The sequence below is a fragment of the Rhinopithecus bieti genome, unplaced genomic scaffold (assembly GCF_001698545.2).
Source record: "Rhinopithecus bieti isolate Rb0 unplaced genomic scaffold, ASM169854v2 scaffold_37555, whole genome shotgun sequence".
NCBI classification, from domain to species: Eukaryota; Metazoa; Chordata; class Mammalia; order Primates; family Cercopithecidae; genus Rhinopithecus; species Rhinopithecus bieti.
In genome coordinates, this window is record NW_016815947.1 from 744980 (window position 1) to 759341 (window position 14362).

Genomic DNA, 14362 nt, shown 5'->3' on the forward strand with positions numbered 1-14362 from the left:
ACAGGAAGAGAAGAGGTTAAACTATCCCTGTTTGCAGATGATGTAATTCTATACCTGGAACACCCCATAGTCTCTTCCCAAAAGCTTCTTGGTCTGCTAAACAAGTTCAGTAAAGTTTCAGGACACAAAATCAATGTACAAAACTTACTAGCATTCCTATACACCAACAATATCCAAACTGACAGCCAAATCAAGAATGCAATCCCATTCATGATTGCAGCAAAGAGAATAAAATACCTAGGAATACAACTAACCAGGGAGGTGAAAGAGCTCTACAATGAGAATGACAAAACACTGCTGAAAGAAATCAGAGATGACACAAACAGAAAAACATTCCATGCTCATGGATAGAAGGAATCAATATTGTTAAAATGGCTATACTGCCAAAGCAATTTACAGATTAAATACTATTCCTATCAAACTACTGATGGCATTCTTCACAGAATTAGAAAAAAACTACTTTAAAATTCATATGAAATAAAAAAGAGCTGGGATAGGCAGGCAATCCTAAGAAAAAAGAACAAAGCTGGAGGCATCACATTACCTGACTTCACACTACACTACAAGGCTACAGTAATCAAAACAGCATGACACTGGTACAAAAAGAGACATATAGACCAATGGAACAAGATAGAGAGCCCAGAAACAATGCTGCACACCTACAACCATCCGATATTTAACAAAGTTGACAAAAATAAGTAACAGGGAAAGGACTCCCTATTCAAAATGGTGCTGGAATAACTGGCCAGCCATATGCAGAAAATTGGAACTGGACCTCTACCTTATACCATACACAAAAATCAACGCAAGATGAATTAAAGACTTAAGTGCAAAACCTAAAACTATAAACACCCTAGAAGAAAACCTAGAAAATGCCATTCTGGACATAGGACCTGGCAAAGACTTCATGGCAAAGACAGTAAAAGCAATTGCAACGAACCAAAAATTGACAAACAGGACCTAATTAAACTAAAGAGCTTCTGCATAGGAAAAAAAACTATCAAGAGAGTAAACATGCAACTTACAGAATGGGAAAAAATATCTGCAAACTGTGCATTTGACAAAGGTCTAATATCCAGCATCTATAAGGAACTTAAACTAATTTACAAGCAAAAACCAAACAATCGAATTAAAAGTGGGCAAAGGACATCAACAGATACTTTTTAAAAGAAGACATATGTGGCCAACAAGGATATGAAAAACTGCTCTGCATTACTAATCATTAGAGAAATGCAAATCAAAACCACCATAAAATATCATCTCACAACAATCAGAATAGCTACTATTAAAAAGTCAAAAATAATAAATGCTGGCAAGGTTGTGGAGAAAAGGGAATGCCTATACACTGCTAGGGGAATTTCTCAAATAATTTAAAACAGACTCACCATTCAACTCAGCAATCCCATTATTGGATATATCCCCAAAGGAATATATATTGTTCTACCATAAAGACACATGCATGTGTATGCTCATTGCAGCAGTATTCACAACAGCAAAGACATGAAATCAACCTAAATATCATCAATGGTGGACTGGATAAATATTCCATATATATCATGGAATATTATGCAGCCATAAAAATAATGAGATCATGTCCTTTGCAGGCCATTATCCTCAGCAAACTAACACAGAAACAGAAAACCAACTGCATATCCTCACTTATAAATGGGAGCTAAACACCAAGTACATATGGATACTAAGGGAACAACAGAACTGGGGTCTACTTAAGGGTGGAGAATGGAAGGAGGGTGATGATTGAAAAAATACCTATCAGGTAGTATGCTTATTACTGGGGTGATAAAATAATTTGTACACCAAACTCCTGAGACATGTAGTTTACCTGTATAACAAAACTGCATATGTAAACTTGAACTGAAAAATAATTTTTTTAAACAAAAGACAGTTAAGAGAATAAAAAAAGACAAGTCACAAACTGAGAGAAAACATTTGCTAAGTTTATACCTGGCAAAATACCTCTATCCAGAATACATAAACAACTTTTAAAACTCAATAATAAGAAAACAAACAACCCAATACACTGGAACTCAGATTTGTTTATCGCATAAATAACTTTTGGCAAGTAAAGAGCATTGACTGAGAGCATGAGACACAAAGAGTTAAGTTTTAAAAGATAGAAGTAAGATCATGTACTGCTGATACAAGAGAGCAGGCAGAGAGTCAAAAGAGAACCAGAGTCTGTACATGACAAAAAGATCTTGGGCTGTTTCATGATTAGAAAGAAAAAATATCAAAAGCATATTACCCTGTTTTCTTCACAGTAACTTCTAGGATCAGCCTTAACAATGTGGAACAAATATTAAAAAACAAACTTGAAAGTGGCCCAGAGCCTAATTTAAGACTTGGGTAGTAGGACTGGATAATATGGCATAGTTACAGAAGATGTTTGGAATCTAAAAATAGAGAGATATTCCAAGACTGAATATACAGAGTATAAGGCAAATTTAAGTCACAGATCACCAAATGGGCACCTTTTCCCAACAGACATCACGTCCCCACCCAGAAATCTGGGAACAGGCCATTCTTCAAGGACCAGGTCAAGTCTCCCATCCTCACTCCCACTCACTCCACCAATGCTCTGCACTGCAAGCACTTGTAAAATAGCACTAATAACAGGGATTGCCTCAAGGACAAAATGAGATAGCCAATGTAAAGAACATAATATAATGCCTGGAACACCCAGAGCTCAATAAATATTGGTTTCCTTTCTCTCCCTTCTATAACCAAATAGAAGACAAATTGCACTGTTGGCCCTAGTTCAGGGTTTTTTAAAATTTAGAGCTCCTATGTTGAGCTGAGTCTCGTTAAAGGCTCCTGGGTTGAGCACAGAAACTTCTTAAACAACTTGAGTGCAGACTTTGATGTCCCCATTGCCATACATGGCAGGGAGTCAACAACAGAATGGGAAGTACACCAAGTTGCAGAAATAAGTTGCCAGGCTGTGGCAAAATTCAATAAGTAGACAACTTCTGTATTCCATCTAGTAACAAAAAATATTTATGCTCCCCCTTCAGCTGGCTGAGGAGCATATGTGATATAAATATTTCTGAGTGATAGAGCATCACTGCAAGTCTTTCCACTGTCCCTCACCCATTCCTCCTCAGGCAATGAAACGTGAATTACCTGATGGGTCAATCTGGGAGCAGGACCTGCCAAAGGATGTGTACAGCTCAGCCCTTCTGCTGTCTTTTCAGAACAGGCACCACTGTGAGAGGCCTGTGGTCGCCCAGCCATGATCATAGCTAAGTATTTCTAAGGTACTGTGTTAGAAGGCCCACATAATCCAAAAATCAAAGCCACATTCCCCCAAAACAGCTTTACCAGTAATAAAAGGTGATAATGTGTCTCTAGTTACCTAATTCCTGGATCTCTCAGTTAGTTCTGAACTTGAATGGAGAAGAAGGGTGCCACTTTGAGGCCCTGTCAACACCTACCCACCTATCTGCTGCCTGTCCCATGCACATTCAAACATAGACAGGCACTAGGGCCCTCTCAGATGAATGTTCAGTGGCCTGGCTGGGGCCTGTGCTAACCAGGCCTCTTTCCCCTTCAGTTTACATTTTCCCACCTGCCTGATACTCTCAGACTGACATTGCTGCCACCCAGGTTTCACAACAGAAAGAGTGAGAAGCACACAATGAAGGTTCTTTCCTGCCTTCTTCCTAGAGGGCAAGCACTAGGCATTGTACTCCTATGACTCCCATGAGACCTAGCATAGTTCTGAGCTAATAGAACTCTGATAAAGATCAGGAGACCTGGCTTCAAGCTCCACTCTTGCCCTTTCTTGCCGTGTAACTTGGCACTTGTCACTTGGCCAATCTGAATCCTTGAATTCCAATCGTAATTATTTATTTTGTTTGTTCTTTTAAGTGACATTAAATTAGATTCTAAATGGGCAAAAGTTGGTCCTTTCTTCAATGTGGTAAAAGTGAAATGGTCACGATCTCCAAAGCTGGTTTATATTTTGGCAAACATAACTATATATTTTCAGATGTGCTTATGATGTCGTTCCATTTAGAATGAAAATTCCAAGACTCCTACTATTTTCCCATAAAGGATCAAATAAAAAACTTGGAACCCAAGAATTCTCAGAAAACAATATTTACTACCAAGTCCCCACTTACATGTAGCAGAAATTTTCTAAAATATGTCCACAGCTTTGCTACAGAATTTAACCAAATTTTATTATAAAATTACCAGGGCACTGAATGTAAACCTATGCCATTCATAGTTTTCTTAAGAAGGGATTGGTAAACTATGGCCCATAGGCCAAATATGGCCCACTGCTTGTTTTTGCAAATAAAGCTTTATTGGAATACAACCACATTCATCTGTTTACATAATGTCTGTAGCTGCTTTCCTGCTATAGGAGTAGGGGTGAGTTGCTGCAATAGAGATCATGACCTGACTTTTACAGAAAAGTTTGCTGACTCTTGTTCTTAAAAAATCCTTCTGTTAATCTTAATTGATTCAAATTATGCCTCAGGAACATCCTTAACACATGATTCAGTGATCACAGGAATGTTGCTTATCTTGTTTGGGCTTTTTTTTTTCTTAATGTGTAAGAGGAGAGATTTGTCTGTTGTTTCCAATGTAGCCATTACTTCTCATTCTGATTCTCAGCAAATGAGTAGTTGCCTTAGTGAGGTCTGATTACTTCTGAATAGTTGAGACATCTGCACCTCTCATGAAATAAGAGAAGCATTGGCAGGGGCTCATGAGGAGACTCAAGTTCCAACTCCTTGATTTGCCCCTAACTGACCCAACCTTTTGTGCTTTGCTTCTGTAAAATGAAGAGGCTGGGCAGGTGAGAACTATGTTTCCTTAGAACAGATAATTGTGGTCCAGTGTGTGAAATGCCTCATGCAAAGCCACACTGGCTACTATGAAAGCCCAAGGAACAGTATCACAAACTGGATTTAGAGAGAAGACTCAGACAAGGCTTCTTGGAGGAAATGATGCCTGACCTGAATCTTGAAGATGAGGAGAAATTCTGCTGGAGAATCAACTGACTAATAAAGCAAATAGGCATCTTATTGAAGCCATCATTTTATTTGGCTAATTTAAAAAATGTTTCAGCATCTAAACCTCAGGGGATATCTCTCTGAATTTAAGCAGATTCTAATGTGTGCATTATACTCTGCTTCTAGATGTATATCATGGAAGTTACACTGCCCAAAACCTTTTCACAATGTAGTCACTTTTTCTCTGGGAAAAAAAAAAAAATGTTTATTTGTCTTGTTCATTCAGTTATCAAGATCCCATCAAAGTCTTGAAAAAGGCATCAGCCACCACATGCAGAAGTTGTGTGACTGGCCACTGTATGGAACACCAAGACTTCTTGGCAAAGTGAAGATCAATCAGAGAGTTTAGACAAGGGGTCATTCCACAGCTGTAATCACAGTCAACAAGAGGTGAGATAACTCTTGACTTCAAATGACTTTGGCAGTGGGATTAGGCAACAGTGCTTAGGCAGCAGTCATTTTCATGTGGCTAAAGAATCCAAACAGCCACAACAATAGATTCGGAAGGGAGGAAAGTTATCTGAATTGACCTAACTATGCAATCTCAGCAATTATGATTCCCAAGTAATTGCTAGCTCTCCTACAATTCTATCTGTACTGTTGTTGTAAGTAGAGTTCATTCATGCATTCAACAAATTCTAGTGAGTACCAACTATGTACCAGCTCTTTGTATACAATGGGGATACAGCCATAAAAAAGTGAGACAAAAACCCTTGACCCTGTGGAATCTACATTCTTGAGTGCCATCCTTGTATTGAGAAAAGTGCAATGAGTTTTAACTTCTATTTGAAGGGACATATTGCTGCTTTGAACAGTCCCCAATGGACATTTTGCAAAAGAGTCTGAGCCAAACCTGAGCCATCCTTCCTCCTTTTCTCTCTGTCTTTTTCTCTGTCTTAGCAATACACAAGACAAGATAAAACCAAGATAGCCTGAAGTTTGTTCCTTAATGCACCCTCAGTATCAAGCCAAATGACACCTTAAGCCTCAAAACAGACATGTATGATTACATCAAGACCCTAAAGAATGCTCATAACCTTTGAACCACTTCTGGGAATCCTGACTAAGAAAATAGACCTAACCTTTGAAAAGAATTTAGATGCAAAAAATGTACATCACAGCTTCAATGAACCTAGCCTCACCCCAAGACAAATTAACTGTCCAACTAAAAATGAATATATAGGTAAATTATTATTTTTACAGTAGATGAAATAAGCAGATATTAAGAAATCTATGATAATGTGGGAAAATACTTACTATAAAATGTTAGGTAATTAAACAGAACAAAAAAAAACCATATATTCAACATAACAAGCATGTGTGAAAATCTAAGGAAAAGATTTGATAGAAATTCTCTGAAACATTAATATTTAATATACTTAGATGTAATTATGAGTATTTTCTACTTTTGGTATTTTCCATTTTCACTAGAAAAAATGTTTTCATAATTTAAAAAATTTTAAAGAATAATTTTAAGCATAAATATAGTTTTTAAAAAGCAAGAATGAGGTCGCATTTATCCAACAAGTATAAAACAGTTTATTAACATACCTGAAGCGCCTGAGATCTGGACTCGTACTGCCTGGGTTTGAACTCTGATTCCTCATTATTGTGTGACCTTGGGCAAGTAAGTTACTTAACCTTTTCTTGCTCCAGTTTCCCACCTGCAAAATGGGTGTGCCTACCTAAATGAGTTGGTATGAGGATGAGTAAATTATTTACTCAGAGTGTTTGGCACAGAGTGTAACACCCTGTAAGCACTCAAATAATAATAGATCAAACACTCCAGTGGCCTCAAAGAAAGAATTCAAACAAGAGGAAAGACAAACATCAGGTCCTGATGCCTCAGGGACAAGTAACTCAGAGTTGTACTTCCAGTGGGCAATTTTCCCTCAGGCAGAATGAATCTCCAAGTCCTTTACTAATATTTTAAAATTTCCTCTGAAGAAGGACAGTATGTAGATATTTGTTTTATGCATACTTATTCCTTTGGGGTTTTTTTAAATGCACTGATCATAATTTATTGTGTAAAGTGCCTTTTGATTTCAAAAACAAGCCTAAACGTTATGTTAATCAGATTGTCACAAAACACTAATCATTAAGATGAAATGACCTCATAAAATATTGCTTATGTTGCCAACATATGGTAATAAATTTGAAGATAAAATAATTGTTGATAAAATCACATTTCTCTGTCAAATGTCTGTTCAAAAATCAGTGAAACAAAGAACTAATATCTTATCTCCTGTATCCAACATCCTTCTTCCTGTGCAAATTAAACCATCTAAATCTGAGTAAAATAAAATCTGTGTAAAATAAAGAATCTTGTTCACAATAGACTTTGAGTAAATATTTGTTGAAAGGATACAGTTTAGTTCTTATTACTTGACAACATTTGCCTTTTTAAAAGAGTGAGAATTCGGTTAAGATTGCATAAATATTAAATTTTGACCAATAAAGAAGATTCAGAGGATAAGAGGCAATTAAGAAAGACAGTTTGAAATTTGTCTCTGACACCTCTCGAAATGAGGCATCACTTTCTTTTTATGAGAGAGATTATGCCAGAGACATTTTTATCCTAATTTCTAATCCAAACTTCCTAGATCTTTTGACCCTGGGAATCTTCTACTCAAAATAAGGCAGTGCTTCTTCGAGATTTTGATTTTGTTTGATAACCTTTCTTTGTTTATGGGCTCTGTTCTCTCCTTGCATGGAACATCCGACTACTCAAAATGGCTAAAAGGTCTTAAACTTCAGAGATTCACAGGCTCAGATTTGAATCTTAGCGGGCACCAGCTGTATTGTCTTTTTTCAGTTCCATAACCTTACTCATCCTCAGTTTCTTTATAACGTGGACATAATAAATATCTCTCAGAAGGTTACAATAGAGTTAAGTGAGACCATAGATACTAAACGATTGGGCATGGTAGGCAATTTAACAATGTGTTCGTTCTTCCCTTTCCCTGTGAGACTTTACTGAGGCTGGACGGTCTTTCTCTGAACCCTGACATCCCTTGGTCTCTTTCCTGTCTTTCCTTCCCAGAGCACAAGGCAAAGTTCTCCTGAACCCAGATTTTTTAAATCTAGAAGAACATTTGAGCTCTAAGTTACCCACTCACAATTAAAGTCCCAGGGAAATTAGAAAGGCAGATGAATTGGTGGTGTGCTTGGTTGCTTTGGGGAGGGGCCTAAGAAGCCGGGACCCTCGCTTAAGTCAGTGGGATCTCACGATATTCTCTTCCCCATCTGTGAAGTCTGGATTTGGGCTCTACCCACCTTCCTCTTTAGACCTGCAAAGACTAAATCGATGAGAACCTCTGAGCTGAGTTTCCCTCGGGAGATGCCAAACGCGTAAGACTCTCCCAAGATCCCAGAACTGACCTGTCCCCACCCTGCAAGGAAAAGGTGAAGGAAGAAAGAGAAGCGGGGCGGGGCGCGAGATGCCACAGGTAACCGCCGACTGCACGCAGTTGATTAAGGAACAGTCCCGTCCAATAGATCTGCCCAACCTGAGCTTTCCAGCTCGCCTCCCGCCCGCAGGACCTCTTTCTCTCGAGCAGCCAGAGGATTTGGAGAGGCTGAGAGCGGATGAGGTCCGGGGAGTGAAGGTGGCACCTGTCCCGCGGCCGCTTGTCAACTCTCTATTGTCCAGGCCCCGGCCCCTGCCCCGGCCCCCGCCAGATGCGCCCCGCAGGCTGGCCTCGCGTTTCTCACGGCGCTGCGCGCTGCCTCTTTGGCGTTCCTCGGTGCGCGCCCCACGCTGCGCTCCTGGACGCCGGGAGCAGGGCAGTGCGCTGCACTGGGCGCCCGTAGGGGAAAAACGCTACCTGTGGAAGTAATGTACGCAGAAGAGGCCCAGAAGCACCGTCCCAGGTGGCCCGAAGAGGGAGAGGGGTTGCCGAGCGAGGATCCCCGCGGGCACCGCGAAGGAGGGCAGCTCCTGCAGGAACCAGGCTGCGCGGGCTGGCAGGCGGGTAGCCGCGGGCTTCAGGCTCTCTGTGTGCTTCCCGTAGCCGGAGGGCTTCGCGACGTACAAGACCAGTGCCCCAAGAGCGACCAAAGTGGCGCTGCCTGCCAGCACTGGGCTCTGCTGGCACTGAACCTGCATCGCGCCGTGTTCCTCGCCGGTGGCCGCTGCCCTAGCAGAAGAGAGCGCGGCCCCCGCAACCCCTTTATGGAGCGCCAGACGCCACCCCATGTCCGCCCCCTCGGCCTTGGCTCCCGCCCCTCCATCCTGCCTCCCACCTCGGCGCGGCCAGCCCTGGCGCGGCTTCACAGCAATACCCCTTTCTCAGGGATGCAGCCGCGGGGGGCGGGAGGAGAACGAAGGCCTTAGTTCCACAAGGTGTCTGCGTCCTCGCGCCCGCCCTCTCCACCGCTTCACATTCACCTCCCCCTTAGGCTGTCCTTCAATGACTTGTTCCTCAATCATTAGCCTCTGATGCGGCAACTTCTGGAACTAAGACACTGGAAGAAAACCCCATGGGGACGATTCAGCTGGGGTAGTTCTTCCTCCCCAACACACACCCTCTGTGCCGTCCGTCGCCACGCAGCCTCACCCTCGAACACCCCAGCCAGGATTTTTCCAACTCCTCCGGTTCCTTATGCACCTTCACTCCCCCACAGCTCCCACCCAACAGCATATGATCTTCCTTGGACCCTGAACCATCCTGGCTCTCTGAGCGTCTGCCAGCCCCTCTGCTCTGGTCTGCTCTGGGGCGCCGCGCTCCTTAGCCACTCTCAGCATCAGTGCCAGCTCTGCCCTACCGCGCGACCCCGGCAGGTACCAGTCTCTCCCGGCCCTAATTCCTCAGCGGTTTCTCCCTGCATCCCCGCACACGTCCCTGAGCCGCCCGCCTGGGTGAGAGAGGAGCGTCCGCTGAGCTCGGGTGACCGTGCACAGATCCGGGCCAGAAGTTGAGATTCTGTCAGTCCTCCCCCGCCATCCCACTCCCAGTCCCCTAGAGTGGCCCAGACTCAGGCTAAAGTCTAGGGCTTCTTTCCTGGGATGCCCTTTCCCAGCTCCTAGAGCCAACGAGCCGTGGCCCGTAAGATGGTGGCCTGGCGACTCCGCTGTTCTGTGAACTCCTGTCTAACCGTCATACACCCAGACGCCTTTCTTTTTCTCTTCCATTTCCCACCTTTATCTTATCCTCCAGCCCCGCCTTCTCCTACCTCTTCCGTTCTATGATTCAGCTTCCAGGCTTTCTTGGCTGCCTCCTCCTCTGTCTCCCATCCCTTCTTTTCTTCTCTCCCTTCTTTCTTCGACCTGGCTTTCTCCTTTAGGTCGACCTCCTCTTCCCACCTGCTGTTTACCTCATTCTTCCATCTTCATGTCCCATCTCCCTTGATTACTTTATCCCTGTTTTCTCCTCTGGTCATTACTTGGGGCTCCACCCTAGTCCTTCCCACTTTTCACACTTCCCTTACTTTGGAGGTCTTTTCTCTTCCTTCTCCTTCAACTCAGGCCTCTCAGGAGTCCCATTCAGTGTATCTCCATCTGCTTCTGCTGCATCAGGCTGGCTGGTCCATTGATAGACACACTCCCTCATCTGCTCCAGTTTGGGGTGTCTCCTGATTCTTGGCACACATGGTATACGGTGATGCTTTAGCACCACAGGGCACCCTCTGCTTGCTGACCAAGAGTCGTTTATCATATTCCCATTGGGTTATAATTAATGCCAATCATGCTTCAGTTTTTAATTGATCACCACTTAGGAATCACTCATACTGAGTGAAGCATGTTTCATGGAATAACCAGGTGTTAGCCATCACAGCTGTTTCAAGTGTGTTTTGCACTGGCTTTAGAGTGCAAGTCCAGTCCCAGCTTCCTCAGGTACAACCTGCTTGTTGAAGATGCCCAAATCTAGATCTCCAGCAAAGATATGAGCTTTAGCTCTGCCTTTTCTCTCTGCTGGAAAACTCCACTTACATATCTATCAGAGACCTCAAAACCAGCCCTACCCAAAACTAAACCCAGTTATTTTTCCCTCCACCCACTTGGACCCAAATTCTCCTTTTATATTCCTGAGTGTTACCTCTTCCCTGTCCTCAGTTGCCACAGCATCCCTAGGAAGCTGGCTCACAGACTCAGGAAACAATAGATTTCATGATACCATACAGCATTAAGAGAACAGGCAGTGTGATATTTCAAACCTAGCTCAATGGAATAATTTTTTTAAACGAAATGTTTTCTGTCTCAATTTCTTCCTCTCTTTTCTTCTAACTCTGCCCAATTTTTGTCCTCATGATCTTTTCTCCACTCTCATAACAATTAGCTTGTTAAAACCAGTCATCTTCAGCTTATGCATCTGTGGGTTGGCTGTAGGTCAGAAATATGGGCTGGGCTTGACTTATCTTGACAGTTTTCACTCATCCATCTGTGTAACAACTTAGAGTCCAGCTCCAGGCTGTGTTTGGATGGCGAAACTTAGCTGAGGCTGTTATCCTGGAATGAGTGAGCTAGACCCACCATGTCTATATAATGTTAATAACAAAAACACAAGAGTAGAAGAAACACACAAGGCCTCTTGAGGCTCAGGCCAAGAACAAGCACACCCTTACTTTCTATTTATTATACTGGCCAAATCAAGTCATATGGTGGATTCTAGAGTCAGAGTGAGTGAGTATTTGTAAAGTTACATGGTAAAGGGCAGGGATATAGGGGGAGGTAGAAAATTGGAACCAATAATGCAACTGTTCTGTATTACATGCAAGAAGAAAGTGCCCAAATTATAAATATACAGCTCAGTTGATTTGTACAAACTGAACACCCTCTTGCAAGCTGCACCTAGGTCAAGAAACAGATTATCAGCATACCAGGATCTGTGCTCCTGCCTCCTTGCATCCTCCTTCTAGAAAAAAAAAAAATACTACACCGACTTCTAACACCATAAATTAGTTTTGTCTGCTTTTGAATTTCATGTAAATAGAATCATACAGTACTTACTCTCTGTATGTATTTTAATGGTACCTGGGATTTATTTTAATCAGTGTGGTAACATATGCAGACACAGAAATGACTATCATGAAGGAAAAGGTTTATATCGACAGATCCCTACAAACAGGAGACACAGCACACCACCCAAGATCACATGGGGAAGCACCAGTGTTAGGAGGCAGCCGGAGTGAGGGGTCAAGGTAGGCAAGAGCCTTTACTATGGTTTCTGCAGGAAAGAGTGGGCATGACAAGGTAACCAGGCTTAGGATTAGCTAGTTTGAATCTTTTAGCAGGCTCTGGGGTAGAGGGGCTGTCTTTAGTTTTCCATTACCTGGACCTGGCTGATTAGGGCAGAAGAATAGTGACCCAGGGTGTAGAGTCCTGATAAAGGAAGTGGTTGGGGAATGTATGAGCCCTGAATTAGTTGGTTTGCATATGAAAGATGTGTTAGGGTCATTTACAATCTCCAGGAAACAGTTAGCTGGGAGATCCCAGAAGGCCATGGTTTAGTGGTAGAAACGATCTATAGAATATTAGAATTAGGTAGAATAAAAGCTATCTCCTTAACAAAACATAAAATCAATCCCCCAAAGGATCAAGATAACTCACAAGTAACCTAACACAGTCCAACACTGTTTAAAGGAAGTCAATTAAGTGCAGACAAGTAAGAATATAGCCTATATCCAACATTCCTAAAATTACTAGGCATGTTACTTCAACTTTTGACAACAACTACTAGAGTTGAGCCAAACTTCAAAAGTTAAGGACATGGTCCTCCATGACATTGTCCTTACTTCAGACATCAGCTACAAGTTCAAGGTTATGTAAGCCACCTATACTTCTAAACAGCTGGCTACCGTATTTAGGAATCCCACTAACACTTCAAACTTGATAATTCACTAAAAAAAAAATTAAAGAACTCTGGAAAACACTATACTATGACTACAGTTTTATTATAGCAAAAATATACAAATCAGAACTAGCCAAAAGAGGAGATGTATAGTACTATGGGAGGTAGAGCAAGATGGTGGAATAGAAGCCTCCACTGATTGTTCCCCCAACAAGGACTCCGATCTAACAACTATCTATGCAAGCAAAGCCCCTTCACAAGAACCAAAACTCAGGTGAGCGCTTGCAGTACCTGCTTTTAACGTTGTGTCACTGAAAGAGGCACTGAAAAGATTGTAGAAGGAGTCTTGAGTCACTGAAGGCACCACTCCGTCACACCCTGGCAGCTGTGGTGTGGTGCAAAGAGCATTTTTGTGCACTGGGTGAGGGAGAACACATCCATCGTGAGGCATTAAACTCAGTGTTATCCTATTACAGCAAAAAGGAAAGCCAGAGAAAGTTCAGCTAATGCCCACACATAAAGGAAGCATTCGAACCAGTCCCAGCCAAAGGAGAATCACTAATTCCAGCAGTCAGAATTTCAGTTCCCATAAACCTCACCACTGAAGGCTGAAGTGCTCTGGGTCTGTAACTAAACTTGAAAGGCAATTTAGCCCAAAAGAACTGCAATTCTTAGACAAGTCCTAGTACTGAATTAGGGCCAGAGACAGTGGACTGGGGGACACAAAATATACTGAGACACCAGCTGGGGCAGCCAAGGGAGTGCTGGCATCACCCCTCCCCAACCCCAGGCTGCACAACTCACAGCTCTAAAAGAGACCCCTTCCTGCTGCTTGAGGAGAGGAGAAGAAAGGGTTGGGGAGGACTCTGTCTTGCATCTTGGAAAGCAGCTCAGTCACAACAGAATCAGCAACCAGTCAGAATCATGAGGTCCCTGTTCCAGGCCCTAGCTTCCAGGTAACATTCCTAGAAACACCCTGGGCCAGAAAGGAAGCCACTGCTTTGAAGGGAAAGACCCAGTTGTGGCAGCATTCATCACCTGCTAGCTGAAAAGCCTTTTGGCTCTGAATAACCAGCAGTGATACCCAGATACTGCATCAAGGGCCTTGGGTGAGCCTCTGAGACTGGCTGACCTCAGGTACTGGCTCAGCCACAGGGAGGTAAAGCACCAAGCAAGCTCTTGGGGTCCTTGATTCCAAGAGTTGGCTCTTCGACAGCATTTCTAGACCTTTCCTAAGCCACAGGGAAGCCCACTGCCCCAAAGAGTGAGTCCTAGACCAGGCAGCATTCACCACAAGCTGACTTAATAGCCTTTCTACCTTGAAGAAATACCAGTGATAATCTAGCAGTATTTCTTGCGGGCCATGGAGTGAGGCTCCTCTGCCTTTGGGAAGGGGAGGAAAGAGTGGGAAAAATTGTGTTTTGTGGTGTGAGTGCCAGCTCAGTGTTTTTATTTATTCATATTATTATTATTATTATTATTATTATTTCAATAGGTTTGTGGGGAGCAGGTGGTGTTTGGTTACATGGA

At 42.7% G+C, this 14362-nt stretch overlaps 1 protein-coding gene across 1 annotated transcript in view; it reads right to left on the bottom strand.

Moving 5' to 3' along the window:
* The window catches only part of SRD5A2 (steroid 5 alpha-reductase 2), a 58617-nt gene extending 49432 nt beyond the window's left edge, over positions 1-9185 (bottom strand). The window contains exon 1 of the mRNA XM_017854219.1: positions 8870-9185. Within this exon, the coding sequence (XP_017709708.1) occupies positions 8870-9150 (281 nt within the window). The 5' untranslated portion in view covers positions 9151-9185. The remainder of the gene's footprint in view (positions 1-8869) is intronic.
* Positions 9186-14362: the final 5177 nt, after the last annotated feature.